At 38.8% G+C, this 13,387-nt stretch overlaps 1 protein-coding gene across 3 annotated transcripts in view; it reads left to right on the top strand.

Annotated features, from left to right (window-relative positions):
• Positions 1-13,387, top strand: part of nlrc5 (NLR family, CARD domain containing 5) — a 58,259-nt gene that overhangs the window by 14,670 nt on the left and 30,202 nt on the right. For all 3 annotated transcript variants that reach the window (XR_004657458.1, XM_034878139.1, XM_034878137.1), the window contains exons 6-12: positions 2,073-2,204; positions 2,994-3,309; positions 5,127-5,580; positions 6,006-6,129; positions 7,771-7,901; positions 11,116-11,347; positions 11,462-11,703. Coding sequence is in view for 2 of the 3 variants with exons in the window: in XM_034878139.1 (XP_034734030.1) it covers positions 2,073-2,204; positions 2,994-3,309; positions 5,127-5,580; positions 6,006-6,129; positions 7,771-7,901; positions 11,116-11,347; positions 11,462-11,703 (1,631 nt within the window). In the remaining variant the exon portion in view is untranslated. The remainder of the gene's footprint in view (positions 1-2,072; positions 2,205-2,993; positions 3,310-5,126; positions 5,581-6,005; positions 6,130-7,770; positions 7,902-11,115; positions 11,348-11,461; positions 11,704-13,387) is intronic.

The raw sequence follows: 13,387 nt of genomic DNA, 5'->3' as shown, positions 1-13,387 counted from the left end.
TCATTATTAGCGTATCTAGCACAACATATTGGATGGAAGAAGTGTTACACAATTTGCAGTGCATAATGTCCAGTGTTACGCACTTTACCCAGAAAATAATGTCAACAATGTTGTGCACTCATTGCCATAGGGGTGAGGGCCCGTTTATTGCTGCTTGTAGCTTTAATAATTTGTATTGTTTTGTACAGAATATGTGCTGTCACAGTGTTCAAGCAAAACTAGTTCTAATATGACAGAATTTCATACGATTAACCATAAAAATCTGGAAGACAATATACAACATCTGAAAACCACCTCCTGTTGCCTTGATATTCTACAAACGGGTGTTTTCAAAAATGTTTCCAATTGTTTGGCTTCTGATCTTCTACAGATTGTGAACACATCTCCACTTTCAGATATCTTCCCACAGACCCCAGAAAATTGCAGTAATCTAGCCACTCTTAAAAAAGAACATCCTAGACACATCACTAATGAGCAACTTTAGGCCAATATCAAACCTTCCGTTCTTAAGTAAAATCATTGAAAAAGCGTTTCTTCAATAACTCAACACTTTCTTGTCACTGAACAACAGTTTTAATGCCTTTTGGTCAGGTTTTCGACCACAGCACAGCACCGAGACGGCTCATGTCAAAGTCTTTAAGACATCCACCTTAAAACAGATTGTGGCAAAATTTCAGTCTTAGTATTACTTGATCTCAGTGCTGCATTTGACACGGTCAACTATGACATATTACTAGACCGATTGGAGAACTGTGTTGGCCTTTCTGGCTCAGTACTAAACTGGTTTGAATCCTACTTACAAAATATGGATTACTTTGTGTCAACAGGTAATTATACATCTAAGCATACAAATATGACGTGCGGAGTTCCCCGAGGCTCCATACAGGGGCCTCTTCTGTTTAGCATCTACATGCTTCCACTGGCTCAGATTATGGAAAACAACAAATAAATTACCATTGTTATGCGGAGGACACACAAATTTACATAACCTTATCGCCAGGGGACTATAGTCCAATTCAAAAACTGACTAAGTGCATTGGACAAATTAACGGCTTGATGTGGCAGAACTTTCTGAAATTGAATGAAGATAAAACTGAGGTGGTTGTTTTTGGAGCAAAAGAGGAACAATTAAAAGTCAGCCCTCATCTTCAAACAGCAATGTTAAAAACAACAGACAACGCCAGAAATCTTGGTGTAGTCGTGGACTCTGACCTGAATTTTAACAGCCACATTAAGACAATTACAAAGTCAGCCTATTATCACCTTAAGAATATATCAAGGGTTAAAGGACTTATGTGTCAACAGGATTTGGAAAAACTTGTCCATGCTTTTATCTTCAGTAGACTTGACTACTGTAACGGTGTCTTTACTGGTCTCCCTAAAAAAATCTCTCAGACAGCTGCAGCTGATTCAGAACGCTGCTGCTCGAGTCCTCACTAAGACCAAGAGAGTGGATCACATCACTCCAGTTCTGAAGTCTTTACACTGGCTTCCTGTGCCTCAAAGAATTGATTTCAAAGTACTTTTGCTAGTTTATAAATCAGTAAACAGTTTAGGGCCAAAATACATTTCTGATCTGCTACTACACTATGAACCCCCCCAGACCTCTCAGGTCATCTGGGACAGGTCTGCTTTCTGTCCCCAGAGTCAGAGCCAAACGAGGAAGCAGCATTCAGTTTATATGCTCCTCATATCTGGAACGAACTCCCAGAAAACTGCAGATCCGCTGATGCTCTCAGTTCTTTGACATCACGGCTGAAGACCAATCTTTTTGATGTTGCCTTTCTCTTAATGGTTGTTCATTTCTTTAATGTTTAATTTCTTATACTGCACTGTAACGTGTATTCTTGTGTTTTATCTGTTTTTATTTAACTGTTTCTTCTATGTTTTATCTGTTTAAAATTTTTTAACTGCTTTTTAACTGTTTTTGTGTAAAGCACTTTGAATTGCCCTGTTGCTGAAATGTGCTAAACAAATAAAGCTGTCTTCCTACTCTGCTTGTTTTATACTCTCATACTGTGTAAATTCTATTCTCTCACTGCTTATATCCCCCTCACTCTTATTTCATGCAGGGCCCTATCCCTTCATCTTACCTGTTTGTCCTGCAAGAGTTTCGTCAGCTCAACATACTATCCCACCCTCTTTCCCTGTCTGAGCTGCTATTCCGACACTACCTCCCGCTGGAAGGGGGCAACGATGAAAAGGTATGTAGGTAGCAATTCTATAACAGCGCCTTCATAAATCAGGACTTTTCTGATATAACATTTGAAAGTAGGACTTTGAACTGCAGATTACATTTAGAATAACAGCTACAGTACTTTACTGAAATCAATGTCCAGACTGCTCTCTGGTTGATTGGAAGGTCATAAGGGGCAATATTAGTGCCACAAGTTTACAATGGTAAAAACATATTTGACGCCCTAGGCAATCGCCTAGGTCGCCTTTAGCAATCGCCGGCCCTGGTTAAAGGACTTTTGTAAAGAGACTTTAGACAGTAATAGTTTAATAATATTGGCACTGAAAATGTATTTTAAACCAGTGGTTCATAGGAATATTTAGGAAACGCGACTAGTATATGTCTTTAACCCTTAGAGAACGGAACTCCCGCCTTTACAATCTGCTCCTAAAAATTTGTAAATCTAAAAAAAAAGTTACATAACATCTAGAGTGTTACAGAATATTTAGGTCAAGTACATTTACAAATCTTTTGGATCAAGAGCAAACATCTGTTTGTTTTATGACACAATTGTAATACTTTTATTAATTGTTATGGTTTATTGACTTGCCTAGCCTTTTAGCTTAGGTTGTACTGATTTTAGGGATATGAGGCATTTGAAGATACTTCAATAAATGACATCACAACAAGCAAACATACCAATGTAGCCACTGGCTATCCTTTTCTATTGCAGAGTTCAAAGGATTAAGTTTAACTAGTTGAAGAAATACATTACTGTTGTCATTCTTACATTCCTTATTTCTTGTGTTCTGAGCAGAGAGCCATTGTGGATTACCTACTTTCCAATCCAGAGCAAAGCTGTTGGGTGCTGGATGGCTATGAAGAGTTTTCCAGCAAACTCACCAGACAAGAGGTGCAGAGAGAGCTTTTGGACCCAGAACAGCCTCTGCCTGTTGCAGACCTCATCTCAGGGCTGTTAAATCGCCATCTTCTTCCAGGATGTACTGTGGTGGTCACCTGTTGTGCACGCGATGTCATGGATTTTGAAGGCATATCGGATAAAGTTGGGCAGTTGCAAGGGTGGGACTTCCACGAGATCAAGGAGTATGTGGGCAACTTCTTTCAAATTAAAGGTAAAAATATGAATCCTTCTATATTTACATTGAGATATTTGTTATTCTGCATAGTGTCACGAAGGGGATAAGGGAGAGTGTCATCAAGGAAAAGACCCAAACTCAGACAGTCACGAAATATATATGAAACGTAAATGACACGAATGACACCACGTGAATGACGTGAACATGTGTTATTTGCATAATATCAATGTTAAGTTTAGTTTGTAAAGGTGAAATGCAGCTTGTGCCTTCATCCATCCATCCATCCATAACCACTTATCCTCAGAAGGTTTCCAATCTCTGTTTCACTGTGCCGCTCTTAGTTTGACCTACTGTTGCCTAATTCTGTAATCATCTGTATACTCCATGTAGTTTTATAGTTGGTGGTATACTGGTTATTGTTGTTATTTGGGTCCCTTGGTTTGTCTTCAACACTTTTTTTGAATTGAAGAAGCTTGCTTTTACTTGCATTTATCATTATCAAGTTGCGTTAAAACATAGTGGAATTAAAGAGGATTTCCACAAACTCAACTTGCCATTGTGACTCCCATGTTGTATGTGTTCTATGTATGCTGGAACACCTCTCTATGGAGGCGGCCGGGGGAATCCTTACAGATTCCCGAACCACCTCACTTGGCTCCTATGAATTGTAATTTGTATGCAGCACCACAATTTTGGGTGTACCCTTTTTAAAACTCCAGGGGTACTACTGCATTTTGAAGTTGACGTTGCACATCCACACGTGTTTTGAATTATTCCAGTTGACCTCTGCCCAGTGTGAAGTTGGGCTGAGCTACAGTAGGCTGGGTATGACATAAGATCACTAAACTTTGTGTCATAACAAGAATCAAAACAGGTGCAAGCTGTCTGCAAGCTGCACCAAGAGGTTGGCTTCTTGTACAGAAACAAATCCTTCTTTCTTATATCTTGCAGGAAACGAATTGTGGAAGCTACTCACTCTAATGTGTTGGATTATGGAGATGTTATTTATAGACACGCTGCATCTTCAATGTTAAAACCTCTTTATTTGGTCTATCATTCTGCTCATAGATTTATTACAGATGCAAGTTATAACACTCTTTTGTAAGATTATTTTTTTGGGCTTTTCTATTTATTTGATAGTGACAGTGGATAGACAGGAAAGGGGTAGAGAAAGAGAGGGGGTGACATGCAGCAAAGGGCCGCAGGTCGGATTCAAACCGTGGCCGCTGCAGAGGACTCAGCCTACATGGGGCGCATGCTCTCACTGGGTGAGCTAGAGGCCGTCGCAAGTTATAACTGGTTAGCCATATCTTGAGATGAGACAAATTGGTCATTGGTTGGTATTCATTGGGAAAGCACTTCTTGGTAAATTCCTCTATAAAATTTCCATGTTGTTAACTCCATGTCAATTTCCACTCATTCCAATGAATGGCTTTTACTTGAGGTCCCTCATGCTCACATTCCTAGAATGCAGCACAAAACACCTTAAAATTGGTACCTCCCCCATCAATTAGTCAATTTTAGGCCTTAATGAGAGAATTCTGTGTATATTCTTGGGTCTGCCCTATTTTATTGTCCAAAATGTTTTTATGTGATGTAATTTAAATGTTATAGTCTATTTGCTGTGTACTCGGCCCCATTGAAAATGAGGATCTCCGTCAACGGGCCCTGAGTTTTAAATAAAGGTTAGAAATGAAATGAGGTGCAGTAAAACTAGCAGGAAAGTCAGGGATGTGTGAATCAAGCCCAGTGTGAACAAGCCCACACAGTTCTGATCAGGCAGGTGAAAACATCTGTGTGGGTCTACCTTTAATTTCAGTGGGCTTAAACTAATTTACATCTCAATTTTAAAGGTCACTCAGCAAACAGAGCTATTGGGGTGCAGGCTGCAGATCTCCTTCTTACCAGTCGACACCTACTCGCCATGTCATCCCTCCCTGCACTCTGCAACATATGCTGCATCTGTCTGGAGAATTTACTGCTGAAAGGGGAAGACCAAAGAAGGACGCAGACACCGGATGAAACAGGAAGTGAAAGAAGGAGAAAAGAAAAAGAAAAAGAAGAAAAAGTAGTACATGCAGAAGGAGGAAGAAGAGAAGAGGGCAGTATAGGAGGGAGTTATGCACAAAGCAGAGATCAACGGGGAGTGAAAACGAGGGGTGAAGACACAATGATGGACGACACAAATGGTAGAGGCCAGATACCCTCCACCCTCACCCAGGTCTACCTCACTATTCTTGGTGCCTTCCTGAACCGTGACCCTAATACAAAAGGAGGCACTGACGAGGCAAAAACCACACCACAAAGGTGAAGGGTGAAGGCTGAGTTGAGCACTACACATATTAACACCATTCCACACCACTAATAACATACATAACCAGTGAAGAATTTCAAAGAAAGTGATTGACAAGGTAAAATCAGAGCTTGATCCCTCAACATTACGTTCATTTTTATTATTTTACACAGAAGGAGAAGTAATCCAGGAAAATCCCTACAAGGATTCATTAATTGTTTTTTTTAAATGAATTAAAGATTTGACATTAAAAACGGTTGCACAAAAATCTAACATAAAAAACATGTACACTTAAACATAAAAATGTATCCAAAATAATGTTTATTAAAACCTACTAGAGCAGAGGAATACATCATTTCCCCCAATTTTCACTTTCACATTATCTTTGATTATAAAACATTCCAATGCAGCACATGTTTTTTTGTTTCTCTTTGTGCAGTTTTGTGTGTGAGCTGAGTCAGCTGGCCTGGAAAGGCTTAGAGGAAAGCAAGATCCTCTTCATGGAAGAAGACATCTCTCAGGATGTTTTGGAGTTTTCAGTCAGGACAGGGCTCCTCGCACAGGTCAGACTTGACTGCAGAGCATGTGTGTTTGTTCCATGCATATCTGAAATTAAAGGGCAGTAGTATTGTGGGTGGTAGACGTGGTGGTGGTGGTGGGGTTATACCGTATCTACCTATTGTTGGAAAAACTACACTAGTCTTTCGCTTGAATGATATATATAGATATAATATATAATATAACAGGAGCAGGGCAGGAAGGATTGTGGCTAAAATAGTAAAAACATGTTTGAGGTTTGAAGAATGGGTTAAGGTATGGCAATAGTGAAATTTGTGGTTTCCAGAGGATGAGTTAAAATAATTTTGTTGATGATATCCTAAAATGTCACATATTCACCTCTCTGCTTTCACATCGTCACGCATACATACTTTATTATACTGCTACACATACCATCTTACATATTCATAAAATGACCGATCTTTGCGCTTACCCGCTAACCAAAACTTCATCTCAACTGCTAAAGATGAAAAGAACCTCAACTTTTATTTATCGCGCATTAATCTTTAAAGCAGATAGGACACATGTACTTACACTCTATAAACAGCCAGGTAGCTTATCTGACAGTTTGAACCCACATGAAAGGGGTGTACTCTCAGCAGTGTATAGTAGAATGTGTTTTTTTAGAACAATTTTCGCCCTACCACCCAATGCAGTAATAGTCATTTGCACTGTGTTGTTCAGTTCAGTCAACACAAAATTTCAGATGTTTCTGTGAGCAACTCCCGCAATAAATAAATTGTAGCGCATAACCGGCAGTGTAAGACATGAAAACAAATGCTGAAACATTGTAATCAAACAGCAAATATAATCACAGTGCATATCATTACATTAACACATTGGTTCCCTAACTTTTTCTGTGGGTCCCCCTTTTTTAGAGACAAAACAAATGTGGGTGATGAAAGTTTAGCTTTCATTTCTGCTATTTTACACATATGAAAAGATGAATACTATGGTGCCTGCATAACTCAGTGTGATTACAAGTGCATGTGAGTTAATATTGGCATGCAAATGACTTTCTTTGTTCCATTTATTCTTTCAATGCGTTGTGCAGCCCTCATGCAAATGAATCAATTTGGCTAAGGGGTGAGAGGGCGGAGGAGAGCACCACCTGCCTCTGCTCCTGGTAAATAAAGGGAGATGTTTTAAAAAAAAAATTAAAACACACAAACTCTTCTCTTTTATTTTCTAATTGTTTATATATCTTATGAAGATATGGTAATGGGCAGAATAGGTATTTAGAAAAAGTCAGGGCAGGAGGGAAACATAGAAATAACAATGATGTAGTACTTTAAGCAGTTATTTTATAAGTTAGAAACTTTCAACATAATACCCCGTAAAAGACATTAAGTCAGACTCAGTAGTGAGTGAAATCATGAAGAGGGAGAGACAGAGCTGTACCCATACAATTAATTAATTAACTGTATTGGTTTTCAGGTAAGCAGATACAGATAATCTGCAAACTGCCAAAAAACAGCCTGATAATCGGTGAGGGCCGATAGTCAGCTAGGGCCGATAAGAGACAATAATTGCTCCATCCCTACTATGGCAGTTCCAGTGTTAAAGCCTCCCAGAGGTGCAGCTGAAGACAGTTAGTCTTATTAGTGACATGATGTGAAATGTGTTTTTCCGTATCTTCCTGTCAGGTGGAGCTCAGACGTGAGGATGGGATTCCTGTCAACTCCTACCGCTTCGTTCATCTGACAATACAGGAGTTTTTGGCTGCACTCAGAATGATGACCAGTGCTGATGTTAGTGACATGCAGCTCAAGAAGAGGTAGGGAACTGGATTCAGAGAAGCCAAATGGTGTTGGAGGATAACATGGTTATATGTTTCAAGGTGATTGCGGTCTTCCTCTATGGAGCTGTTGATCATGTGGCCTTTCTAAAGACAGTTGCAGTAACAAGATAACTGTGCTAATTTTACGTACTGTGCATGGAATCAATTATAAGTGCAGCCTCAAGGGTCAATCCTGGGTTCAAACGTTTCCTCGCCCAACCGAAGGAAGCAGCTCAAATTGCCAAAAGACTTCACAAAATGTTTTGATTGCAGCATTGAGTTCCAATTGCGTTCAGTTAAACCTACAGTTTTAAATAGAAAAGTCAAACCTTTATTATTTAAATGTAATATTATATGTTAACATCCGTAATGTGTCCCAGTTTGTTATAAAGGCCCTGTTTTAGAAAGCCGGTTTAAGAAACTGAGTAGTCATTTTAACACAGTTAATCAAATGCTATTAAAATAAAAACAAAACATGTTTAGCCTATTTAAAAAACTCACCTTCAAACTATATTCTGCAGCTGCACCACAATACTGCTCACCCATCTAATATCTAGTATTAAAGGAATGTCAGTGTGACCAATCACATCAGGTGTGCAGTGTGCCATGTTATGAACAAAAAAAAAGGACATGCAGAGGTTTTTTATACGGCTTGTTACTTCTTTAAAGCTGACTGGTGATACCACAATTTTACCACACAAGCCTGATACATATGTCTTATCATTTTTAATGATTCAAAAATGTGGCTGATTGTTTGTGGACGACAGTCTGAAGATGCACTAGTAGTAAGCTTGATGTCAATTGAGCAAAAATATGTGGAAGGAGGTAGTTTTAATTAATTCAACAGTGTTTAATAAACAGAGTGTTTTTAATCATTCATGACAGCTCAAAGCATGTGAACATTTTTGCTTACTTGGACTTTGTGAAAGTTATAAAATAAAATGCTAGCATGTACGATGGATTGTTTCTCCCACCATCAAGACTATAAGCCCACAAAGCCAGTTGAGGAAGGTTGGCATTGGAATGGACCTATGTGTTAAGTTTTGTGTCTTTTCATGCATTTCCTGCTAGAAAGAAGACGGAAACTAGTTTGAATGCTTAAAAGCTGGCGCTATATTGGATTGCTTAGTTAAATATATAGAAGAACTTTTCTAATTAGAATGAATGTCAATGAAAAATTGACTATGTCCAACATTGTATGAGAGTTTTAATTTTTAAAAGCTGATGCTAAACTGAATTTTCCGAAGCAGCTGTATGTGTAGGACGTTTGGGTCATTTATTTAGGTTTTTTAAATTTTGGATTGTAAATGTCTAGAAAGTCGGTTCTATAAGCAAAGCTTACTTCAATCAAAATTCACAATCATTACCAAATTTAATGCATTAACTGACTCCTGACCTTATATTGTGTGAGCCTAATTTGTCCAAATCCATGCAGCCAATTAGGACATGTAAACCTTTTTTTTATTTGTGGCACCCCCTAGAGGAGAAGCACGATGTGCTTTAGTGTGTAAGCTTAGTTACTATTCTGTACATGTGTCTCAAATCTCAACATAATCATTAGTGGGCCAGAGGTACTTGTTCATTGAATTAATCTGAATAATTACACAAGGTGTCGAGTACTATTGAATTTCAGCACATAATGTAACACTCCACCAGGAACATACCAGGAATAACCTGTAACAAGATGATCCTTGTAAACTGAGCATGACATGATATGTACTTTCCCTCTAAATGGGAGCCAGGAATTCACAGATGCAAGCACAACGTGGATAGTCCAATCACAGCAGTGAAGGCTCAGAAGGCCACGAGGGGGTGGGGCGGGGGCACTGACACATCAGACGTCACATAGCAGGTGGCAACCACTGTTACTCACTAAAAGGCTTCTTGTTTATAGCCACATATTAAATTAAATCAACAGTCTGTTTTTCTTGTGTGTTGTTGAGTGTATTTAAACAGTCAACTAAAACACATGTCAGCAAGATTAACTGTATTACTTGAACTCTGCACTTTATTTAATTAATACTTTTCAGCACACAGAGCTTAATTCTAACTTTTAAAGGTGTTTGCCTGTTTGGCAACAAGGCATCAGCCTTTGTGTGCCAAAATTGACAATAATACGGTTTCCATGTTTAAAACATTTTTTTATTTCTCATGTAACTATACCAGACATTTTAGTAATGAATCAATGGGAGAATGGCTTGCAAGATAATTTCCTATCCCTCTTCAATAGGGGCGCAACGTATGCCAAAGCTCATGGTTCGGATCACGGATTTAAGACACGGACTTGATACATTTTTGGAGCGTAAAAAAGGGGGGAATTTAAACGATTATTAAAACTTTTAACAATAATTTCTTCTTTTCACCAGCAAAGCACCAGTAAAGCATTTTCTTCTGTTGTTTTTCTTCCCATTTAGCCGACAAATCTATTTTAGTTTTGGTTAACTTCTGCTGTCTGTCAGGCAGGTCAGATAGCCGCTGTCCATTTAGTTGCTGCTGACAGCTGACAGAGACGGAATCAGCATGGATCGGATAATCACATCAAATAAACATAAATAATATATAGCCTACTGTACATATAATTTAAATGGCCTGGTCATTAAGGCTAAGTTGTTACTTACAGATTTCAGGTCTGCATTTTCCAGGTGCTCTTCTAGGACTTAACATGTGGTCAATTAGTAGTCTATTAACACAAATCATGCTTATAATCAATTATTTCTTTGTAACGACTGACACCAGAAAACTTAAATATACACATCAGAAAAGTTAAAGTTACTGGCCAAAATGTCTAATCGATGAGCTTCCTGTTAGACTGTATGACTTTATGTTTACTCATCTTGGCTCATTTGTAAAAATGCCGTGTAACCGTTTTTTTCCCCTGCTCTGGTGTAAAAGTGCCCATAGACTCCATTTACAACATCCATATAAAAACAGCAAAACCCTGCAAACTTAAAAGAACCTAAAAAGTAGGTAAGAGATAAATATACTTTTTATGCCAGCTTATGTCATTGTCATGTGGTAATCACTAGTCAAAGCAGGACATATAGGAGGTATGCCTTTCTGTAGATCATGTGAATTCTTGTTCTCATGTGGCTGGAAAAGCCAGGACCTCTCCTCTCCTCTTCACAGCAACATAATGGAGGTGTGTGTACCTTAATCTAAGTCCAAATACAATAATGACTTTGCTCTTTGTTCTTTCTTATTGCTCTCTCAGATTCAGTCTGAGAACTCGCTGGACGACCAAGTCAGACCAGAGGACGATCTTTACTGACTCCCTTCACCTGTATGTATGTGGTCTGGCTTCCCCCCACTGCACTGCAGCCTTGGTTCAATTAGCCAGTACCTCTGGTGGAACAGGAGGCCAAAGTTGGGTCCAAAAACGACAAACCCTCGTTCTGAAACTACTAAAAAACCTGTGTCACAGCAATACCCTAACTGGACCAAAGGTAGTATATGAACTAAAGACAATTTGGACAAATATATAATTACCTTGTCACCCATTCTCTCCTCATTTTTACTCATTATTTCCTTAATTGTCATTCCTTCTTACATCTTCCTAGATATTGGATCTATGCCACTGTGTCCAGGAGAGCCAGGACAACCAACTAGCTAAGCTGGTTGTGGGTACGAGACCCACCCTGGAGCTGCGCAACATCACGCTATTACCGAATGATATTGATGCTCTGGCTTTTGTAGTTAACTCAGTAGGTGATAATGGCATCGGATTGGACTTCAGAGCATGCTCAATGGAGTTGGAGTGTTTAGATGTCCTGCCCAGTTGTCAGTTCATTCACTACCTCAGGTAGGTCCACACAAATACTCACACAAGCAAAACATAACATACAAAACATCCACCACACCACACACGCACCCACACGCACACACACACACACACGCACTTGTCTAATTGCTTTTCTTTACAAAATGAAAAATTTGAAATATTTGTAGAGAAGCTAAATCTGCTCTACATTTCATCATTTTATTCACCCTTGGGTGATATTCTCTTCCATTGGAGATCATCAGTTATGTACAGTGTGCACAGTCAAAATGCTAGCACATAGCTAGCGGGCACGTAGGGCACTAATTTTGTTGCCAGAGGTGTAGTGGGAAACTGCAGTTGTACATGGAAATGGTACAATGAGGTGAATGGTGTTCAGCTGTCAAGAGTCTGAAATCTGTTAATCTTAGTTAAGTGGCTCTGGAAAGAGCTACCGCTTTCCCTTCAGCATTCCTCAGCGGATTGGCCATCTGTTCCACATACTGTGAATCTGACTGCAGCTCTTAGTGTCCTGCTGTGTTCCTGTGGTTGGCTGTGGGTAGACATACAGTAGCCTAGACTCAATATCAAAAAGATGGCAATGGCAACTTTAATAAATATTTTATCAGACCAACTCACAGATACTGTGAACACTTACACATGAAATTGAACTCAAACATTATACAATAAACAGTATGGCCAGGCGACAAAAGCAAAACTGGCCAGGACATATACTGAGCTGCAAAAAATGTAATTTAAAAGGCCTGTTTTTATTATCTTGACTTTATGTTTTTACCTGAAACTTGGTTAGATGACAACAGGTCTTTGATAGGATATAGAGTGCAAATAAGAAAGGAGGTGGTGGAGTTGCTGTTTTATTTAACATTGCTTTTCAATAAAAAACATTTTTCTTTTGACTTTGTGGCTCTTCAGTTAATCTCATCTTGTCAGTCTTTGTTATGAAATATCTACGGCCACCAAAATATTCTGCAAAACTTTCAATTACTTTGCTGAACTACTTTTAGCTGTATTGACTTTGACTGCATACTGATCGTCAGTTATTTCAACATCAATGTTGCAACCCCCATGACTGCAGTGCTATTGAATTAACTTAAGCATTCTGGGTAGCAGCTTTGTGCTGACCCAACATGTGTCAGAGCCCACACACAAGAAGGGTCACACTCTTAACCTAGTAATAACAGAAGGTCTCACTACTTCTAGTGTTGTGGATACTGATGTTGGCCTCTCCGACTACTCCCTTGTATTCTTTAAAAATAACAATCAGTGTCTGCACTAAGATAAAAACAATAATAATCAAAAACGGTAAATCAATAAAAAAAACAGCAAACAGTTCACTGAAACTTTCCCTGCCACTCCTGCACTCTATTCAAACTCTGTTGATGATTTGGTGGATAATTTTAGCTCCAAAACTAGAAACGTTATTGATGTTCTTGCCCCTGCAAAGCTCAAAGTCAGTTTGGATTTTCTTTTTTAAGTACCATGGAGAAATGACACACCGGTGAAGTTTCAGAAATGAAAATGTTCAAAAGCTAAATGTAGCTGGCAAAAATCAAATCTCCATATTCATTTGATTCATTCATTGAGATTTATAAAGGTAGTCTTTGCACTTATAACACAGTAGGCCTTCTAAGAAATGCCATACAATTTATTTTCTGAGACATCATTACCATAAATAGCAATAACGCACTCGCCTTATTTGTAAAACCTG

This window comes from Etheostoma cragini, chromosome 8 (assembly GCF_013103735.1).
Source record: "Etheostoma cragini isolate CJK2018 chromosome 8, CSU_Ecrag_1.0, whole genome shotgun sequence".
Taxonomy (NCBI): Eukaryota; Metazoa; Chordata; class Actinopteri; order Perciformes; family Percidae; genus Etheostoma; species Etheostoma cragini.
The sequence above is the reverse complement of the archived record's forward strand: the minus strand, read 5'-3'. Positions and strand labels throughout refer to the sequence as shown.